Source organism: Cheilinus undulatus, linkage group 10, assembly GCF_018320785.1.
Source record: "Cheilinus undulatus linkage group 10, ASM1832078v1, whole genome shotgun sequence".
Lineage (NCBI taxonomy): Eukaryota > Metazoa > Chordata > Actinopteri > Labriformes > Labridae > Cheilinus > Cheilinus undulatus.
This window is the reverse complement of record NC_054874.1, coordinates 46,550,736-46,574,176: the sequence shown is the minus strand read 5'-3', so window position 1 is coordinate 46,574,176 and position 23,441 is coordinate 46,550,736. Positions and strand designations below refer to the sequence as shown.

Sequence of the window (23,441 nt, the reverse complement as noted above, 5' to 3'; positions counted from 1 at the left end):
TAGTCTGGCATTTATGTTCGAACGGCATTTATAGAGATTATCCTCTTAGTAATTGGTGTTCTGTACAATGATGCAGTATTTAATCAGCAGTCATTTATCACTTCATGGAGCCGCTCGTTCTTTTATTCATGCTTCCAAACAGCCGACCGGTCACCAAACCAGTCAGCCTGTTAGCCGGCCATTCAGCTGACCGCTGGTCCAGTCAGAGCTCAGTCTCCGGCTCACTGGCTGCTACTTTCTCCGCTGTGCTCTTCTTCTTCTCTGAACATTATCCTGTGAAGCGTGAGCTCAGAATCTACAGGACTCATCGTGGTTACTCAGTCTGGGTTTGTTTAAGCTCATAACCAGAATCAGACTTCCCTTTTTTTATCATGTTTACATGCACAAAAACTCATGTGCTTTAACATAAATTTAAGTAACAACATCTCAATCCAAACACAGTGATGAAGGCCTATTTTCTGTTCTTAGACATCCTTTGGAAAGTCACGAATTACCAATAAAACACAGAGTGCCCCGGTAAATAAACTGTCTAGATACATTGTGTCCAACAGTTTGGTAATCTGCCCTCCTTCCGTCTGTTTCATTTACTTCACTTAGTGGTTGACTTTCCCAGAAAGCCTTTCATAGAGCTTTCACAGAAGGACGTCATTTGTGTTAGTTGTGCAAAATTAAGTTTTTCTGGGCAAGAAGGGACAATTTAGACATTTCATTTCAAAGAAAATAATAAACTGATGATGCAGAGCTCTGTTTTAGCAATGTAAACGTGCAAATTTTCTGTAACCTGCTGAAAGTCATTCTGTTCTGCAGACATGACATTTATATTTTATTTCACTCCTTTTCCCTTGACAACGAGTCCATCTCACCATCAGTGCTATTAAAAAAAATCAGTCCTATAAAAAAAACCATGACCCCTTTCAATCTGAATAAACCTAATTGCAATAGGGATCTAATTCACAAACACCAGCACAGTTCGATCATAGTATAAACTGTTCAGATTATCAGAGATTTCATGCACAAATTTTCCACTGATCAGGAAATCAATCATACCTGACTGATTGGAAAAGTCTCTGTAAATCAAGTCTGTTGAGCATAACTTTGGTATTACTGTTATTATATAACCCAGGGTTAGTCTGCAGCTCAACACTTCATCCACATGTGTGGAGACAACCCAGAGTTGTGCATAACAAGGTAGCAAGTGTCTTTTTCCACCGTTGCCCTGTTCCACTGCTCTGCATCGCTCATAGCTCATCGTCTTTATAAGGAACTAAGTGATCTCTATCAGCATGAGAGGTCAGTTCTGTGCAGTGTAAGGGCCTATGTCCACAGGTACCTACTGCTCTGTGCAGTCAGTGCTCATTTTCAGTAAAACCCCTGTAGTCCCACATCTTCAGTCCATACATGCTAACTGTTTTTTGACCTCGTGTTCACTGTGGTCTCGGTTTAAAACCTTTGCTCAAGAATGCACACACTCCTGGTCACGGTTTAAGGAACTTTAATTAGAGACTTGGTGCAATTTACAGCAGCAACGACACCATAACATTCTGGAGGAGCACCAACATAAGAATAAGGGTGAAACTTCAGTTTCCCCTTAAAGGTTCCAGGGTGCTGCCTTATTCAGTAGCATAAACTCCATCTAAAACAAAAACAGTTCCGCTTTTGAAACAGTGCCACAGTGATATTTTCTTAAACAGAAGAAAAAAAAACAGAGTGCACTGAGCTAGTTACCAAAAATGTGATTGACACTTCCAAGGAAAACAGAATTCAGCCTTTGTAAGTGAGACATTGAGGTGATGGGTGCTAGCAGCTGTGGACAGAGCCTCTAAAAGTGCAGATGCGTAGCTTCTTTTCACATTGAGAGACAAAACATGACTAAACAATACAAAGATGGGCAGCTTAACGTTGTGTACACCCGAGTATCATTAGGCCTGTATGAATTTAGAATTAGACCTTGACATAGAGTGGACCCAGAGTGTGAATGGTGCTCACAAGTTTGGAATTAGTAGCTGTCATAATCTATCCATCCACTGCTGGTTTGCAGTTGCAGCGGAAGCAGGCTGAGCGAGTTATAATCCATTCTTTGCTTATCAGCCCTCATACATGATCAGTTGTAGCTCAGTTAGTCCATTTAATAGGACAACTAGGATTGTTCCGGAATACAAGCAATGAGGAAGAATCCGTTTGTTTCGGACTCTACCAATCAGGAGTTATATTCCTCTTTTTAACTGGTTACTATTGTGCATTCTTCTGGTTTACCTTCTATATCACAAACCAAATAATCAATGTATGAGTTAGCGAGGCCCAAACTATCTGTCCAACAGTGGAAGCATTGACAGTTTTACAGTATGTCCCAACATTAAGTGTCCCCTCTTTTGTCCAGAAACAGGCTTGCCATACTGATACAATCATCTTCCTTTTCATTGATTTCTTGACCAAAGCCTAGTGTGGGAACTGTGGAGCATGCTCAGAATGTGTTGGCATCCATCCATCCATTTTCTATACTGCTTACCCCGTTGGGGGTCGTGGGGGGGCCGGAGCCTATCCCAGCTGTCATTGGGCGAGAGGGCTGACACACAGAGACAGAGAACCAGGCACTCTCACATTCACACCTACAGCCAAATTAAGCTAACGAGCATATTTTTGGTGGTGGGAGGAAGAGGCCCAGAGAGCACTCATGCATGGGGAAAACCTGCAAACTCTGCACAGAAAGAGGCTGACTAGGAGGTGCACCAGGAACCTTCTTGCTAACAGCACCTACCCCTACACCGCCATGCAGCCCATGTCTTGACCAGTATAGCCAAATTAAAGTAAAAGCATTGAAGAGAAAGTTTCTTTCTTTTGCAGACTTTGAGAAATTCCACTCTGTGCAGTTTCATTTGGACTGACATGTTTGTGATTTAGAAGTCCAGTCCAACAAATCCACATTTTTAACATCATGTAAACATAAAGAGTGACTTTGATTGGGTGCAGTTGCCAGCAGAAATCACATTGCAGGCATCACAGTCCATCTGTCTGCTGCAGGCTGAAGAAATCTCCCAAACTTTCTCTACATATTACTCATAAGACATGAAAGTATGTAAAATAAGGCCAGATTCAACAAGACATGAATAATTCCTTAACTTTCACATAAAGACAAAGTGCTGTGGCTTCCTTATGTCCTTGAATAATCCTTTTTCCCTCAAACAATCATGTTTTATTTAAAATGGGAGTAATGTCTGTTCCCTTTGTTCTCTCTCTTCTTTCCATCCCTCTTTCTCTCTCTGCCTGGATGACCATCAAACCAAGTGAACCAGTTGACCGTTTAGGCCTCAGCGGTTCTCGGCAGCTCGGGGGGGTTGAATCAGTCGGGCATTGGTAAAAGATAAATGTTTTCATAAGCATCACACTCGGCACAAAATGAGCAGGAATTACAACAAGGCCGGGCGGCTGCGATAAGCGTTGTGTGTTTGTGAAAGTGATCTAAAGTCGAAGTATAATTGGGTTTGAAACGGCTGATTGTGGGTTTTTCTCTCTGTGACAGACGAACAGGGATCTCCCTCTCAGGCTCCAGCTGTAATTGCGTGCAGAGATGGAGAGTTGTAATGACAGGCTGGGGTGAATACACTTGAATAATGGTGCTTGGCGGATAGATAGCAATCAGACAATGATCCAACCAGACTTCATTTAGCCCTTATTATCCGGACAGTCCTTACTCTGTCCGTCTAACATCACTGCACACTCTTTAGCTGCTGATGTACAAGCGCCTCTGTGCGCTGCTCTTTGTTGTTGCTTTTTTTTCTACCCGGCTGTCTGTCTCTGCGGTTATAGGGCTGTCACGACACCAGAATTTTAAACTAAGATAGTTAGGAAACTGGTAAAAATCATTCAATATTAATCCTTTTTTGTACAGATACTGATGCTGAATTTTTACCCCTATTAGATAACTGAAGGCATGTGCTGAATAACTGCAGGGCAGTTTCAAATCTGTTATTGGCAAAACACTGAGAAAACTGTCTGCAGACAAGTCATCCTTTTTTCAGTACATAAATACTGTAACATTTTCCAGTATGCATTCAGGTCAAACCCCAGTACCTAGACTGCTCTTATAACGGTTTTCAGTGATGCTCTTCCTGTCATTCACTATGTGGACAAAAGTGTTTGGCCACACCTGATACAATATGGGTCATTCTGAAGAGCTCAGTGACTTCAGGTGTGGTACAGTGATGGATGCCGTAAATAACAAGAAGTGACACAGTTTATTCAAACACTGATAACTTTTGAACCATACGTCATAGACACTTCTAAAAGCTGACAATTTTACCGTTCGTTTGCTACCCTTGTTGTCTCCGTAGCCTCTAAGGACGCTGTTCTAGCGAGCCGGAACTTCAGTGACTTTTTGGGGTCTTTAAAGATTAAATCCACAGCATTAGATCAGATAATAAGCGTCTTTTTGTCCATTTTTAATCCATTTTCGTTCATGTACGTTGGCTTTTTTTGGTGGGTAGCGCCATGTTTGTTGAAGGCAATGTTTACATGCAGTGCATTGTGGGAGGGGCTGTCCTCCAATAGCAAGATGTTCCATCTCTACTGCTTAAAGGAATAGCACAAATGAATTTGACTGCAAAAAAGCGTATGGACTTTTTGTATATATGAATATATTTTGAAGACCTTTAGTCACAGATTTTTTTTTTCACTGTTTTGTCCCCAAGAGATGGGAGAACAAATCTGTGCGAAGAAAATGCTTAGTCACTGTTGTTTACTGTGTGTTATCAGTAAAAATCTTTGAGTTTCAAATCCCCATTTGTTTTTTCTTTTGAGTTTAGAGTCCTTTAACTTTTTCAAAATTCAAGTGACATTACTGTAGTAGATATATTCTTAAAGCCCGGGTTGTCCTGAAAAAGAGGATGTATTGAGCTTGACTGTGCACCACAGGGTTGATGTTTTACAAGCTTTTTAAGACAAAAAGTCCAGACGAGACATGATGGTGAAAAAAATAGCTGTGAGCTTTAAGGGTTAATAGAAACTTTAGGAGCAACAGCAACTCAGCCAGGAAACAGAAGACCATGCAAAATCACAAGGTGCGTCAAAGTCGCCAATGCTCTGCTGATTGCACAGCTGAAGAGTTCCCGGAAACATGTTCTGTGGATTCTCTGTTTGGCAGTCACTGTTTGGTGGATGCTGGGAGAATGTTACCTGCCTGACTGCATTGTTCCAACTGTGAAGTTTGGTGGAGGAGGGATAACTGTATGGGGCTGTTTTTCAGGGTTTGGGCTAGACCCCTTATCTCCAGTGAAGGCCAATCTTAATGCTTCAGCAGACCAAGACATTACGTACAATGCTATCCTTCCAGCTTGGTGGCAACAGTTTGGGGAAGACCCTTTTCTCTTCCAACACAACTGTGCTCAAATGCACAAAGCAAGGACTGTAAAGACATGGTTTGACAAGTTTGATGTGTCCAAACTCGACTGGCCCACAGAGATCCCTGGCTCTACAGAATGAATGGGAAGAAATTCCAACAGAAAAACTCTTAAGGAAAGCCTTCCAAGAAGAGTGCAGGCTGTTAGAGCTGCAAATGCAGGGCTGAATACTTTTGTCCATGAGAAATAGGGAGTAGGGAATGAGTGTGTGAGTTTGAACACAACCTTTGTTTCTTTTAAATTACAGCGTCTCCAGTCAGTATGTGGGGTTCCACAAGAGTCAGTCCTTAGGCCCTGTAGCACTGCATTATGTAATAACGCTGCATTATGTAATAATGTAATACATTTTCCATCCATCCTGTAATAACGCCACATTTTCTTAGCCACTAGGGTTAGGGCAAGGTAGTAGGGTAGGTGTTTAGTCTAGAGCCCCGAAGGCGGGTTAGGTTTAGGCATAAGTCACTAAGTGGTTAGTTAGGGCAAGGTAGTTGGGTAGGGCATACCTTGGAGCCCACAGTAAGTCCTGTGGTTAGGGTTATTACATAATGCGGTGTTATTACATAATGTGGCTTTACAGGCCACATGGAGATGAATCCAGAAGTATAAGCAAAAGTTTTGTGTCATATTGGTGTTTCATCCACACGGAAACAGTGTTTTGGGAGGCCGTTAACACTACTTTTTGAAACCGGGTCCCAGAGCGAACAAATCTGTTAACGCTTACCTTTTCGTCTCCGTGTGGACAGCCAACCTCATCTTTCCTGAAATGATTACATCATACATAGCGTAGCCAACCTACGCCACATGCATGAGTCGAACCCAAACAACAATGGCAGCTTACAGGGTTGTGTTCGTGCTGCAGAAGCTACTGAGCTTATTTTGGCTTTTACAGTAAAATCTGATGCTCCTTTACCACCACCGAGGACAGCAGACATCAGATGTTCTCAAATCCACTGTGGAGAACCACCAGAAGGACAACCAGATGAAAGTTTGTGGCAGTTTTCTGTGATCTTTTTCTCTCTTTTGGTGCATTTCCATGGCAGCATTACAGCACCACATACAGGCTTGGCATATATACTACAGTGTTTTCAGTTGTTTTCAGTGGTTCCATGCTTGCGCAGACATTTCCTGAAACAATCCCGTGTTTACAGAAAACTTCTTCAAAACAAAAAGGAAATATTCATTTTTGTTTCCGTGAGGACAAGGCCTTGGATTTCTATCATTTCATCTCCAAAGCAGAGGCTACTAGAAATTCAGATATACCACCTGTATGCAGATGACATGCAATTATACATAATGGATGTCCAAATCATCTCAGTCTAAAGCATTCCTAAGGACACTGCATTAAATAAATGAGTAAGTGAATGTCTCAAAACCTTGTAAAGCTGAATGAGGAAAAACTAAAGTCACTGTTTTTGGGTCCAGTGATTAAAAAAACCTTAACTTTAGAGGTCACATCAGCTCAAAAACAAAAGCAGCTTTTTAACACATCAAAAACGTTGCTGGGATCAACATTTTACAACAGTTAAGTATTTATTTATTCATCCTTTTATTTTAGCAGGAAGGACCTGCTGTGACCGAGGCCTCTTTTCCAGGGGAGCCCAGCAGTGCTTCAGATAAAAACAGAACAAATGGCTAGCAGTACGTCTGAGAATCAATGTCAGTGATTCTCTTTTTCATCCATAAATCATAAAACAGGTCAGGCTTCCCAGGCTCCTTAGGTCAGCTGACGTCAGTTTTACTCACAGTCCCCCCAATAGAGATTAAGCAAGCATGGTGTATTTGCTTCTCAGCTGTAGAAAAAATTGTCTGCAGAACTAAAACTGCTTTAAATCTAAGGTAAGGCTCACTAGTTTAGTGAAGCTTATTAGTCAGAGTCCTTTTGTAATGGATTATAATGACTACTCTTTATTTCATTGTTTTAAATAATTCTGTCTTTAGTTTTTTAAAGCTTTTTTGGGGTTGCTGTTGTGCATGATAGATGCTGCATAAATAAATCTGCCTTGCATCTAAGTGTTTCTGGAACAGATCCATGCATTTGTGCACTGGTCATGTCGGCTCATTAATACCCGGGTGTTCCCCACCACATCCGTGGTTTCACCTCCTTGTGCAGCTTAACCGCAGCGGCACTCGTCCTGAACATGATGAGTCACACTCAGGGCTACTTATACCCAAGAGGAAACACTGTTTTGATGTACTTTCTCCTCTCAGTATTTCCCCTCAAACACGGATTAACCCACAACTGATGAGTCATGAGTCTGCAGGCCGATGATTCCCCGACAAATAGTGTGGATCTGCTGAATCCTCTCACTAATTCAAACACCTGGAGTGAGTCTTTCTTCTGTCCTTGCTGCATATTTTACTTTTTTTCTGCAGTGTTCAATGAAACTGTTTGCCCTTGCCTCTCATATAAAGACGTTTTTATTTGAAAAGTGGTAAAGGTGAGATCTCAACAATGAAGCACGTGTATTTTCATCACTGTGCAACATGTGGAAAGTGGTTTGTTTGAAATGTGCTCCAGTTAATCTCGTGCAGAGTTGTATGGCGTTTGCAGAAGGACCACGGATGAAACACTGTGATTGAACAAAGAGTTCTGTTGAATTTGATAAGCGTGCATGCTCTCTTTTCCTGATCCACATCCTCACAGACTAAACGACTTCTGTCCCTGACAGAGGAGACCCCGAAAAAGCTTCACAGACTTTCTTCAGTCAACACAGATTCATGTTTTTATGCATTTCATTAAAAAGTTAAAGACCAATTTTCACACTTATTATATACATTTCCAACTTCAAAAGTAATAAAGACAAACTCTGTACAGCCAAATTATTCAATCATCCATTAAAATGAATCGTTTCTTTCGCCCTCGGCAAACTCATTTATCACCACTTTGATTTTACACATTTCCATTTTAATGAAAGGCTAAGAAACGTCTATAATCTTGTTTGATCTGAATTTCTTTTACACACATTTTCTAGCATAAAGAGTTTTAAATATTAATTTGAAGATTTCACTTACTTTTATCCAAGCAACACAAAAAAATTACAAAGCAATGAGTGGAAAATGTGTTTAAGACAAAAGTTGAGGATACTATGAGGAATCTAATACTCTGAGTTTTATGTCAGGGCCTTTCTTTTGAGCACAATAACTCAATTACACTCTGGAGGATTATCATCAAACTTAGCACCAATGCTCACTTTGCCTCAAGGATATACTCACTAGATTTTTGAGGTCATAGGTCAAAGGACAGTCTTATTGGGATGTGTTTATCACCTGCTTGTGAATGTGATATTTCAAGATTGCTTCAAGGGATTATCTGTCTTTAACCATGAAGCGAGTGCAGTCGTTTAGATTCAAAGGGGATAGGTTTTTTAAGGAGACACAATAAAAGCAGGTTACAGGGGGTTTAAGGCTGGGAGATGCAGGTGGATTTGGAAGGAAATCCTGTGAGATAGTTTGCACTAGTTTGAGACCAAATAAGTGCTGTGGTCTGCCAGTCAGAGAATAGTTTATTTTACAGAATGAAAAATTCCCTGGGAGGAATTTCGAGGAAATGTATGAAATGAGAGAAACTTTAGTTATGCAGATTTATTTATTTAAAGTTAGGGTTCATCCAGTAGAAGTGGGATGTAGTAGCAAAGCAGATGGAATCACCCGTTTACGTGTTTCTCACTGGCAAATCCATCTTACAAAGCTCCCATCTGAACTGTTTGGGCGCTTAGAAAGTGACAGGACCAATCAGCATCAATGGGCAGTACTTTTGGGCACAGCAGAGTTGTGACGTAAGCAAGCAGTGAGAATAGGCCAGTGCAGAGCGCCAGTTTTATCAGAACTTGACGACATTTCTTGGTTAAAAGAAGAACAAAGAACAGCAGTGAGTCGTTTTCTTTTCAAAAACGACAAAAGTCGTGCACTGACATGTCTACAGTCACCATGGTTCCCGTTATGAAGCTCTTTATGGAGTTTATTACTCGGTAGCACCTCGGTTTAGGGCTACAGCGTCACGTGTTTTGTTGCTCTGATTGGCCCATAAAGATGTGACAGACAGAACATTTTTCCAATCACCCTCTGAGTTTTTTTTTCAAAGGCTCTGTCCTTTCCCAAATGCCATCTATGGGAGGTTTTCCAGATGGATGTGGGAAACAAATCCATCTGGCGTGTCAGGTTAGGGATGTAGGGGGTTTGCAGCAAGGTCAGCAGTGTCATAACTTAAAGAGATGGGAGACCAGGGACAGTTTGCAAAGAATGGTTATAGAGATGTTAAGTGAAGCATTGTGATTCAATACAATGAGATGTAGTAGGATACAATACAAAATGATAACTTTGCCATGCAATGTGATCTGATGCAATACAACGCAATAGGATACTATACCATACTGTGCTATACAATGAGATGCAAAACAATAGGATACACTATCATAGGATACCATACAATACCACGCAATGCAATAAAATACTAGAAGATACACTTAAACTGGAAACACTTTTCTATGACTCCAAGTGCTGCACATATCCAGCTGCCATCATGATAGTAATAACAATGAAAATAAATAAGAACAGTTGGCATCAGCCATGCACATATAAACACAAAATCCACAAAAACATGGAGCAGCACACACCAATGAAAACAAATAACTACTCTATATTGCATATACCCATATTGCAAAAGACTGACTAAATATTAAAAAGTATTCATGCTGGATCATTAATGATTCACAACAAAAGGACGAGCAATTGATTGAAATCTAGATTCACCTGCAACATGCACTTCTGCAGAAGACACAATATTTCTTTAACCTGGATTATGTGCCGAAATACCAGTTCAACACAACATTTTTAGAAGCAACATTTAACAAACCCAATAAGGGACCAAAATAAAGGCTATCAAATGCCCTTCGACTCTGGTTCTTCTGTCTTTTCTCTCTTCACTTGTGAAAATCAGGGAGTAGGGGGAGGTAGAGCCTCAAGCCCAGTCAGGCAGAGAGTGCTAACCCCAGGCTCCACACCCTTGCTCAGCTTTCCCCTTCCTCTTATTAATATCTTACTCGCTCCTTTCTCTGTCTTTCTATGTACTCTTTGCACCCTCTTGCTGCTAGGAATAGTGAGTGTTGTTAGGGTAGGTAGTATCAGCATTGTTAGCCTTCTGGAGGTGTTTTTGGACTGACTGAGCGAAATATCAGTGAAGGATGGTTCCCACTGGACAAGCCTGGTGGTGTCCTGGCTCTTTGCTGCCCATCAGTCTGCATGGCTGACTAGTGGGGGTTGGTAATGAGGGCTTGGCTGGGTTTAGGGATATCTACATCTATATTTAGTCTTGACCCACCACTCTACTTTTACCACTATGCAGGCGTGTAGGTACTTCTACCTGAAACTCGGATCTTCATATCTCCTTTCTCTTCCTCATCCTCAGGTGTCGTACGTAAAAGCCATCGACATCTGGATGGCCGTGTGCCTGCTGTTCGTGTTCTCGGCTCTGCTGGAGTACGCCGCCGTCAACTTCATCGCCCGCCAACACAAGGAGCTGCTGCGCTTCAGACGGAGGCGACGACACATGAAGGTAAACACTGTCTCGTACCTGATACATTCAGACATTTACATTTACATCCCTTTGCATGTTCTTTCACAAGTTTTGATTTTGTTTGGTTGAATTAGGGAGCTGGTTTCCGGACGTAGATGTTACAAAGCTCTTAGCTCTGAAAAATAAAGTGAGATGGAGTTTGATGCTGAGCTTTTGTAAAATTTCTTCCCCAAACTCCTCACTCAATATCTTCAATGCTACTCATCCAGCATTTTACACATTCTACACTGCGTCCCTTAGCTCTTGAAAAGCAGGACCAATAGTGCTTCCATTTCTCCCAGACTTCTTTATGTCTCCAACGACCAAAAACAGAGAGAAACAAATAGCTTGGAATCACTAATGTGTCGTTTTAAAGGGGAGAGAACTGGCCTCCTTAAAAGTTTTAGATTGTTTTGGCCCCTTTAGGTAACATTTACCATCATAAACAACAAAACTGCATAGCTGGATAGAATTCCCAGCCCTCCTCTGTCCTCAGGCCTTCTGAAAAATTCACTGTGTTTGTTATTAGCTCATCACGAGACAGAAGCACACGGCATCAAACTTTCATAGGAGGAGCGATGAGCGGATTTAAAGCCGAGCCGCAGAGCAAACACAGACGAGGCTCATTATGGATTCACAGTTTGGCTTGAAGAGGAGGAAAAACAGAAAGTTTTGTTTGTAGAAAAGCATCATTTAGGGCTGTTTATGTTCAGCTGAGTCTTGTTGTTAGTCCCTGTGGCATGATCCCTATTTCATTTTTAACACAGTAGTATTTAAAAGTCAAAATCTCTGCAAGTAGACGTCATAAAAGTCACTTTCGTGGTTTCCGCTTCTTCTGAATATACAAATGATGCTTCCTAGTGTCCAACACAGTAAAGAGCATTCCTGTGGAGTCAGAGAAACCCAGCGGTTGTCTCTGGTGCAAGGAAGCTGTGTAACCTCTGTGTCACAGCTTGATTTTCATTTCAGCCTGCGTGTCAACAAGTAGCATTCAAACCCTCAAATAAGCATCTTTTCTGATGTCTTTACTTTGCAGAAAAATCGTAAACCCTGAACATAAGAGACACAAATAAACACAGGAGATCGGTGTCATGTTTCAGGCAGCGTGCTTAGTTATGATGCCGTGTTCTTTTCCTCATATCTTAATTTAGGGGCTGCTTAAGCAGAAGATATTTAAGAAGGAACAACTGTTTTGATGTATTTTTGCCTCTCAGTATTTCCCCTCAAACACGGATTAACCCACAACTGATGAGTCATGAGTCTGTTGACACGCAGGCCGCTCATTTTCAGTCAAAATGGAGAATCTGCTCATGTCTCTGCTGATTTAAACGCCTTCAGTGAGTCTTTTTCTGTCCTTCATGCTGCATGTGCAGCCTCTTTTTGTAGGAATCTAATTCTTCAAATGAATGTTTGTCCATGCCCAAAGGAGTTTTTTAAATGTGCAAATGTGCATAATGTAAATGAGAAAAAGAAACTTAGAAGCACAAGTACCATTTATTCCACTGCTGTTCTTTTAGGGAGTGAGGGTATGTTTGCAGCATGCTGGAGATAACTGCAGCTCAGTTTGATAGAAGAGAACAATGCTGATTAAGGGAAGGTTTCTGAGTCTTTTTAAGGCTCATTTATGCTTCCTTTAAGTATGAAAATAAAGGAGGCTTCAGCAGAGTAGAAAAGAGTGAAGTCATCATTTTGACACCACACAGCTGGGGGTTATTTGGACGAATAATCATTTGCATTGAGCGTTAAGGGGGCAAATCTGGCCTAAAGTTTGGCTTAAAAATCATGTACTGTGTGGCCATTATTGAGCCGATTGTACACTGTGAAAAATCAAACCGATTCTATAACAGTCATGAGGAAACACCAGCTCACGCTGTACGGCTGAATAGTTATGATGCACAACTATCATGCACGGTTCATGTGCTCACACTGTGCACGTGAAGTCCGGATGGACTGTGACAAATAAAAAATGTTAAGAAGTCTCTCATGGAGGTTAAAGTTGGATCTTTTTCATGCCTCAAATCACTGCTCTTCCATCTCTGCCTCTCACATAGACGACAACGCCAGCAAACACAACTAGCAGCTAGATAATAACAAATATTGTGGCAGGTGGAGGTCCACATGTATGCCTATATCATGCTCAAATATTCCTGATTTCCAAAGCTGTCCAACAGCTTACAAAGAAAAATTACCCCATAGTTGGGGGCTCTGCTCATACTGTGAGAGGGTGTGCAGAGGCACAACCAAAATGTCAAAAATGCCAAAAATCCATCCGACCAGTCAGCAGCAGCTGGTCAGGCTGTTGTAGGCTGCCATGTCCCCCTATATTCTGCACGACAAATGACGCAGGATCAGGCTTCAAAGTGAGTCGTGCAATTCCAAATTCATGCCTGATTCTGCAGAAAATCACACAGTGTACACCTGGCTTTAGGCGAAGCTGTGCCAGGCTGATAGATTATCAGACTTATGGTGGGTGCAGGTTGGCAGGTGTTCCTCACTGATTGGTTGACTTCTTCTTCAAGGCTGTATAACAATCAGGCTTCTTTAGCTGGCAGCCTTGGTGTATTGCATTAAGTCTGCAGGTACTCACACAAAACCCACAGACAGAAATCATTCACACACACAGAAGACCATAAAAGCTGTACACACAGTATTACATTTATTTTTGATAAGTACCTTGATTTGATCTTTATCTATCTCCAACATATCCAAAAGAAAAAAATAATTCAAAAGAAGAGCAGCATAACCTCAGCAGTCAATGACTCACACATGCTGCATTTAGAAAAGCACGTATGAAGTGTTGGAGAAGGGTCAGAATGAAAAAAGCTTATCTTATCCTGCCCCTTCCTTAAGGTATCAAATTACTTTATGAAAATAAAAGTCTCACTCAGCACATTGATGTATAAAATATATACATGTATATAAGAAACAAAACAAATCTTCCACATATAAAAGATGGACAACCGTGAAATAAAGGCACATTGCAACCCCACTCCAAAAAACCTGTATACTATCCCATCAAGTCAAAATGGACAGAGCAGCCTTAAAGCACTACAGAAAAAGGAAATATAAACATGTAAACCCCAACACATAAACAACATAAATTCTGTAAGAGAGAATTACAGTGCTGGAAAAAGGATTTTCCCCCTTCCCGATTCCTTTATTTATTTATTTGCATATTTGTTGCACTTGCAGTCTAGTTTTACTACCCACACCCAGGCCGGATTTCTTCCAGACCTGTTGAATCCAGAAATCCCATAAACAGAACCTGTCTGATAAAGTCAAGTAAGCTTAAAAATCTCCAACACATCATGGCGCCATCTAGAGAAATTCAAGAACAGATGAGAAACAAAGTCACTAACATCTATCAACCTGGAAAGGATTACCAAGACCCTTCTGAGGCTTTGAAACTCCAGGGAATCACTGTGAGAGTCATTATCCACAAATGGAGAAAACCTGGAACAGTGATGAGCCTTCCAAGAAGTGGCCGGCGTACCAAAATGACTCCAGTAGCACATTGATGACTCATCCAGGAGGTCCAAAAGAACCCAGAACCACGTCTACAGACCTGCAGGCCTCACTGACTCAGTTAAGGTCAGAGTTCATGATTCAACAATCAGAAACAGACTGGACAACAATGGCATCATGGTAGAGCTCTAAGGCCAAAACCACTGCTGGCCAAAAAGAACACAAAGACTCGTCTCACATTTGACTAAAACATCAACAGCAAACCTTAGAGGAGCACTCAGATAAAAATGAAGATAAAGGATGGACACCTAAATGTGTCACTTTAGCTGATTTCTCAATCTGCTTTGGATATAAATTTAGTAAATATGACAAATCTGGTGTCATTTTCCCCAGAGGAGCATGGAGACGTATGGCTGGGCTCGTTCTCTTCTCCTTTCTTTTGTTGGTTTCTTCTTTGAAGCATTTAATCAATCAATTCTGTGTGTCCGGTTGGATTTATCAGGCCTGGGCTGCTGTATTGAATAAGAAGTAAAGCTGTCAGGCCTGCAGGGAATATTGAGGCGCTGCTTGATTGTGACACTGCTGGTTTGTGTGTTTGTTTCTCTCCTTTCCTCCACCCACACAAACAGCCACGAGAAACACAAAGATGAGCCCACAGTAAACAACCCGTACAGTCCTGGATTGGTGTCTGCAGAGTGTGCCTTTGTGTGTGTATTGTGTGTGTCTCAGGGCTCGAGGAGATTGTATCTATAGAGCCGGTGAACATGCATGAGTGCTTTCCGAGTGCTGTCGTGCATTTTGGTGTTGTAGGGCATGTGTTCGTGCCTGCCATTGCTGCTGCTGCTTGATTGACTTTGACATGTTTTACTGTGTGCGAACATGTTCATGCGTGTGCGTATCTATGAGGCTGGTAAGGTGACAAAGGTGCAGCAGAGAGAGGAGGCGGGGTCAGGAAGGCAAGGAGTGTTTTAGGAGAAAGCAAAGAAGACATTCTGGATCAGATAAAGATGGGAATCTGGATAGAGTGGTTTGTTTTTACTACAAAAGATCGATTATTTTCTTCATCAAATAACCTTTTTTATTCTGTCTGACTAGATCATTATTGTTAAGGAATCCTGTCCTGGAATTAGCAGCTCTAACCAAGAAATTTTACACTCAAAAGATAAGTCTGATCATTTTATCCATTGTTGCTGTCAAAGCTGACATCACATGGCCATCCCCTTCTGGATTTTGATTGGTCAGCTGCTAGGAATGAATGAAAATGGAGGAAAGTTAGTACTTTAAAGCTCTAAATGGATCTGTGAGTTGTGATTACTATCATCAGGTTCTACATTCTTTGCATATAATCCCTACACTGGTCCAGCTAGAAAGTGCCACGACCAATAAGGGACGAGGGGCAGTACTTTCGGGCGCGGTGGATTGTTGATGTAAGCAAGCAGCGACAATAGGCCGGTGCAATTATGGAGGAAGAGATTAGCATGGATGCTGCTAAAGCGCCAGTTTTATCACAACTTGACGACATTTCTTCGTTAAAAGAAAAAACAAAGAACAGCAGTGAGTTATTTTCTTTTCAGAAACGACAAAAGTCGTGTACTGAAATGTCTACCGCCGCGATGGTTCGTGTTATGCAGCTCTCTATGGAGTCCAATCCTCGATAGCGGCTATGTCACGTGTTTCGTTGCTCTGATTGGCCCGCAAAGATGTGGCACACGGAACGTTCATCCAATCACCCTCCAAATTTTTCAAAGGCTCTGCCCTTTTCCCAAACACCATCACATCCATCTGGTGTGTCAGGTTAATGGCAGACTGTACTGAACAAAAACCAGTCCGCTCTGTGGAAACGGACCTTTACCAGCTCATCCAGGCTTTAGTTGGAGGCTTTAAATCCTGCTGCCATTTCTCTTTGAGCTTTTCAAACTTTTTCTTTTTTACCTGAATGTGTTACTGTTTTCATAAGCAGCTTACAAATGTTTTTATTTTTGCACTGTGAACAGTTGGCACAGTCATCAACAGTGCAAAATGTGGCATTTTGAGCATTTCTCTATGCTGAAATCATTATTTGCCCCCCATCTGGAATTCTCTGCTGCTTGTAAGGTTATTTTTAGGGCTTTATTGCCTTTATTTTGATAGGATAGCTAATTAGAGACAGGAAATATGGGGAGAGAGAATGAGGGGAAGACATGCATCAAAGAGCACTTCAATGACCAGAGTTTAGAGGCGCCTTCTCCACCCACTGAGCTACACTAGTGGTTTGATTTTGATGGATGCTAAACTTGCAAGCAGATAGATTGACTAGACCTGTCACCAAGTGAATCCATTTTATAAAGGTTCAAGCTGATACGCTTGGTCACGGTCAGAGAATAACCCCGACCAATCAGCACCATTTCAGTAGAAAGAGGCGGAAGTTACAGTCACAGTTTAGGTGTACTGCAAGTCTGTAAACAGTAGCAGCTTGTGAAGAAATTAGCAGAGATTCAGCTATTTATGGCAGCATTTTTATCAGAACTGGACATTTATTTATCAAAAGACCAACTGTATCCAAAGTGATCTTGAAGAAAAGAACAGTCTGTGCTTTCAGTATCTACTTTTCAAAACAACTCAGTGATTTTAATATGATGATAAAATCCTGTTATATGAGCAACAGCGCTAGATCGGCTATTGTGGAACTATTGTCCAACTAAACTTCAGAGCATATCGTCATCATTTGGACAAATCCTGAATAAAGTTGGATAAATTTAGATACACAAACGCTCCAACAGCCTGCTGCTCAGTAAGAAGTAAAATCAGAGCAGGTAAAAATGAGTAGGAGCTGTTGTGGGGCAGGGTTTGTGGAGAAAGCGATATAAAAGTACAAAATCCTTAATCCCATTGTTGTAGCGCTCAATCCCCCGAGCCGTGGTGGGAGGTGAAGAGGTGGATTAACGGTCCGGCTGTTGCTGCATTTCAGGTGAATCGGTGGCTAACCCTGACCACCTCGCTCGCTCACTCATTTCTTTCTGCCTCTGTCTATGTCTCTCGGCCCTCGCTCACCCCCGAACAGCCAGAGGAGAGAGCGAGAGGACCGGGGGCTCAGGGCTGACCCACATCTGGCACACCAAACCTTTCGCATAGTTCTTTTTTTTTTTTTCTCTTACAGGGTTTATTTCTGCTCATCTGACAGAAGCAGGAGGTGAGTTTAGGCCCTGGGTGTCTTATGTAATCAGAGTTTTGTTAATAAAAGAGCTGTTTGACTGTTGAGTAGAGGTCAATATCATACTCTCTTCACATCTGACAGCCTTTGTTGCTGTTGAGCATTCTTTATTTACGTTTAAAAGAAAAGGAGATTTCAAGTCTCTGAGTCCTTATATAACATACCATGTTTCCTAGTGGAGCAGAAACTGGATTTATGACTTAGCCTCAGCTGTGATTTGTGTTTAATGCCTTTGTAACATGTTACAGAGAGTCTTTTCCTGTCCTGAGGTGAATTTAGGTGACTTCACCGTCTATTTTAAACCCACTGCGGTGTATTTATTAGGGGTTTCCTATGCATAACATGCAACAGAAAGCTAATGTATGAGAAAATGCACTTAACTGCTTACTGCTGCCTTTTCACACCAGAGCTACACACAATGAAAAATAAATGCACCTTAGTTCTTGTCAGGCAATATGAAAAATGCAGATTTATTCATGTACAGCAGCGTGTGAGTGCACGGAGACACGAGCAGATTTACTCTGCTGACAGGAGGACGAATGAACTACGTAGAAATTAAAATACCTGCAACGGCTTATTTGATATTACCTGGGTACAAAGATCCTGCCTATCAGGAGGTCTATCCATGCAAAGTAATGTGTGTTTACTGGTTTTAGAGCAGGGGTGAATCTAGACTTATGATTGAAGGGCCCAGGACCTGATTTGTGCAGAGGGGAATGAAGTTTGTGTGCACACAAACAGAACATCATGCATTATTATATTATTCAACTTTATGATTTAAATTACTTAAAAAAAAAAAAAAAAAACTAAAATTGAATAGAAGTATTATTAAAGACCCTGTAGAGTGAAATCCAAAAAACCGCCCCTCTAACGCTACAATATAAAATCACAGAGCAGTTCATCTCAGTCCAGTCTTTTATTAGCAGTTTCTTCCTTTCATGAAAGTTCACAGTCAGTTAAATGCTGTTTTTTTTTTTTTTTTGTTCATTGTGAGGAAAATTTACCAAATCTATCAGCCACAGTGGTCTATGGATCATTGAAAGCATCAGAACAGAGATTTGAACTAGAAAACGGACTTTGTCTCTTCTCCGGCACAGAGCCAGGCGGCTGCACTCCGATCATAAGGTCAACTTAAGGTCAAGGGTCAAGCTAATAGTATTAGAGCTTTCCTCCATTCAGTCTGTAGCATTTTTTTTTTATCTGAGGTGACCTCCTTAGTGGGCGTGGTTAGGATCATTCAATTGACACGCCCACACCATCCTAGAGCAGACTTTAACGCCTCATTTTTCATGATTTTAAAGCTTAATCTTATACATTTGAAGATGTTTGTTATGACTGAAATTTGACCTGGGCATTCACAACACTGGCCTGTCATACAACAAACCTAAATACAGATTTCATATCATTTCACAGGGTCTTTAAAAGAAGCCCTGATCAGACAAGTTCATCTTGCTGGATAGATACTATGTGTATCTCTTGTATGAATATTGAACAAAAAACTCACTAGAAATCTGCATTATGAGTAATATGAGTGTATATACTACCAGGGGACCACCGTGTTTTGGTCTGCACTGGCACTGTGACGTCACTCGACCACAGCGCTCCTCGCCGCTCCTTAAAACATACGCTCAAATTTCCTCAAAATGCAGATACCTAGGATACCAATGAGATGAGCTTGTCTGATCATGCAGAGTTCCTTTTAACAAATAGGTAGTTAATATTTTAACATTTGCAAGCTCAAGTAGAAATAACAAATTTAAAAGACTCTTAAGGGGGATTTTGAGTAAAAAGTATAATTCATAAGAGTTGGATAAGGTTTTATTAATTCATTTTATTCATTTGTTAAAAGTGGATTTTATAATTGCAAATAATATTTTGTAATTATGAAAGTGTTTTAGTTCCACTGACCATTAAAGTATTGATTCAGGCACTGTTTAGGTTCCAGTACTATTGTTAAAAGTATTCAATATATATATATATATATATATATATATATATATATATATATATATATATATATGATACCCTATGCTTACTGCAGTTGGCAAGTCCTTTATGTAAATAAAGGGATAAAAAAAAAATGGGTTTACTTTTTGTAACAGGCAACAATAAATAAAAAGTTTATTTTGTTGCTTTCATAAATAATGGTGCACAGTTCCACAAGTGCTTAAATGTAGGATGAACATATCAGTGTTAATTTTGTGGAGTAAAACTAAGACTAAAACTATTCGTCAACAGCCTTTTTTTTCCATGACAAAAACTAGACTAAAACTAACCAAAGACAGATCTGTGATGACTAAAACTGACAAAAAGTAAGATAAGTTTTCATCAAAATGACTAAAACTAGACAAAAATGTAATTTTAACATTAAAAATCTGTGATATTCCTCCACTGTGAGTAAATCTGTCAAAATACGAACCATCTGTACCTATTCTGCCCCTCAGCTGTAGAAAACAGGAACCCCAGGTCTGGCAGAGTGCAGAGAGCACAGTATCGTGATTTGGTGCCAGATTTAGACAATAAAATAAATGCTTGGACTAAAGACTGAAATGTGAGGACTTTTTATGGACTTAAACTAGACTAAAATGTCTTTGAGTTTTCGTCGACTAAAACTAGACTAAAACTAAAAAGGGTAGAAATAACTTAAATGTGACGAAAACTAAAAGAAATTTAATCAAAAGACTAAGACTTAAATTAAATATATCTGCCAAAATTAACACTGGAACATACAGGTTTAAACAGACTGCATTAATTATGGTGAAGGGGAATTTAAGTTAAATTTCACCTAAGCATTCCCACAACATCAGAAACAATTTAAAAAGACAGCACCAGAATCTCTGTTATCAAATGAGCTCGACATCAGATCAATGTTGCTGTAAACATTTATTTACTCGTTTTCTCTGCTGGCATCCCTGGCTGTATTATAAAGTGTTTGCATACAGAGCAGTGAAGTTTTAATATCTAAAGGTTATGTTGTCAGTGGAGCTCATGCAAAGGACAGTTACGTGATTATTTGATAAAAAAAATCAGCTCTCTGTTGGATGCATCTGTAGCTCTTTAATTTCTAAGGATGACCAGAGCGCTGAAGCAATGCAGAAAACATGAGGCAGCCATCATATTTACACACAGTTACCAGCTAATCTATCTCTGGCCTCACAGTGATAAATGGTCATTTGTTGAACTATTACATGTAGCCTCCAGGTAAAGAGCTGCAAGGATCAGTCCCAGGTGAATTATTATGATGTACATATCCAAGCATTGTAGCTGGAAATGAGCAACTCTGAGTAAAAATCATATTTTCTTTAGTGTGTAAAGTGTTGGATTAAGAGTATAAATTAGCATAAAATAAAAGGATTTAGCTAGGAAAGTATCTCAAACTCATCCTAAACCGTTGCTGCTTGAAGAAATGAAGACGCTTCGCTGTTTTCCACCATGAAACTTAAAGGACTTCTGAGGAGAGTAAGAAAACACAGAGAGGAATTGGAGGTATTTGCATTTAAAGCAGGATTTTGTAGAGAGGTTTTCATAATGCAGCACAAAAGTAGGAAATAACTCAAAAGTGTTAAAACATTTTTAAATTCAGCTCCGTGGGTATTTTTGCTTTATATCCGAGGAAATAAAGATTGAAGAATGAAATTCATTATTAAAAATATGAGCGCCTTGAATGAGATCATGAGCATTAATCCGAGCGCTCTGCTGTGAAATAAATCCAGCGCTGTGACACCCCGACAACTCACCGAGAGAGAGAGAGAGAGAGGCAGTCCTGGGGCGCCTCACGTTCTTAATTAACCTCTCCGACCAGTCCTTCTAATGTGAGTCTAATGTGATCCACGGCCCTCCATTACGGCTCAGAGAGGCTATCAGTCAGCTGTGAGCTCTCTGCACCTGTAAACCAGCCGACACAGGCAGCCACAGCGCTGCTGTCTATTGTCCACTCTTCTAATAATGGCAAAAGAAAAGACAGAGGAGTCATGGAGAAGAGAGCATGACTCTAGGCCGTCAGAGAAACAATCACTCCCAGTAGAGTCAACACTGCAATGGGAGAAACCTTGCAGAATACAACCAGGCTAATACAGTCTCATTTTAAAGAACTACCTTAATTAAGAAAACCCTTATGGCACCATTGCAGAGCTAATCTCCAGCCATAGTGCATGCTTAAAAATGCAGATCGTGTATCCATTCTTGTTCACAAAGCATGCTACAAGCAGGCAAACGCAGTAGAAGCATTAGTTCAATGTAAGCTGGATGCAGAAATTGCTCAAAGACAGACAATAACATCATTATGAAATGCAAAATAGAACATTAAAGACAACAAGATCTGCAATTACTGCTTTAATGTTAAGTTAGCAGCTACATATCATGTAAGGGTGCTAACAGCTAAATTGTTTTTGTAGAGATGTTGTGTGATATGGACAGACGGCATGTGTTAGTGCACTTTGCAGAGCATACACTATATGGACAAAAGTATTCAAATACTTGTATTTTAATATGGAGTTGAAGCTCATGCTGCACAGATTTTTATGTTGATTTCAATGGCAGTGGAAGCTCAGAATTCTTCAGCTATGGAATCAGCAGCGTCGGCGACTTTTATGCACCATGCACCTTAGCAGTCGTTGACCCCACTCTATGATTTTATAACCTTGCAAAACAGATGGATTCCCCTGTTTCCTTGTTTCTCACTGGCGAATCCATCTTGCAAAGCTCCCGTCTGAACCATTTGGGCCCGGTTAGAAAGTGACAGGACCAATCAGCGACCGGAGCAGCAGCAACAAGAGGCCGGTGCAATTATGGCGGAAGAGGTTAGTGTGGATGCTGCTAAAGCGCCAGTTTTATCAGAACTTGACGACATTTCTTTGTTAAAAGAAGAACAAAGAACAGCACTGAGTTGTTTTTTTTTTTTTTTCTTTCAAAAACGACCAAAGTCGAGTTCTGACATGTCTACAGTCACCATGGTTCCCGTCATTCCTCGGTAGCTGCGCACGCGCACCTCAGTCACGGCTATGTCACGTGTTTTGTTGCTCTGATTGGCCCGTAAAGATGTGACAGACAGAAGAATCCATTTGGTGTGCCAGGTTAATGATTTTATGTAGTCTTCTGCTTTGTGGCTGAGTTGCTGTTGTTCCTAAACACTTCCACTTCCTAATAATAGCACTTACAGTTGACTGTGGAATATCCAGCAAACCATCTTATTGCAAAGGTGGCATCCATCACTGAACCACACTTGAAGTCAATCACCCTTCAGAATGACCCATTTAGTATCACTAATGTTTAAACATAGACTGCATGGCTAGGTGTGTGATTTCATACACCTGTAATAACGGGTCTGATTGAGACACCTGAATTAAATATTTAATAGGTGGGGCCAAATACTTTTGTCCTTATAGTATATCTTGATATGCACATAGGTCAGGATTGGCACATTTATAGAAAAGTTCAATATATTAAAGGTGCACTGAAGCAGAGGTCATTTTTGCTGCTATTTTAGATTTAGTCTTAACTCTTAAAAATGCTGTTTTAGTCGCATTTGAGTCATTTATAAACTTTAAAGTGATAGTTTGAGCTCTGCAATATGGCCATAGATTTGCATCTTGGAATTTCTTTTCTTCCTCCTTAAACAGTTTTACATTTCAGCATAACAAATTTAAAGAAACAGTACACTTAAAATGTATATTCAGGGTGCTACTAGTCTCTTCTCTGGCCTTGTCCACACGCAGATGAAAACGATATATTTCTGTTTCATTTTGAAAAAGTTTTCCACAAATACAAGATCGTTTCAGGAAATGTCCGTCTAAGCATGGAACCACTGAAAACGACTGAAAATGCTGTTGTATATATGCTAAGC

The 23,441-nt window shown here is 40.5% G+C and overlaps 1 protein-coding gene across 1 annotated transcript in view; it reads left to right on the top strand.

Annotated features, from left to right (window-relative positions):
* The window catches only part of glra1 (glycine receptor, alpha 1), a 239,053-nt gene that overhangs the window by 188,549 nt on the left and 27,063 nt on the right, over positions 1–23,441 (top strand). The window contains exon 10 of the mRNA XM_041797891.1: positions 10,798–10,944. Coding sequence (XP_041653825.1) covers positions 10,798–10,944 — 147 coding nt within the window. The remainder of the gene's footprint in view (positions 1–10,797; positions 10,945–23,441) is intronic.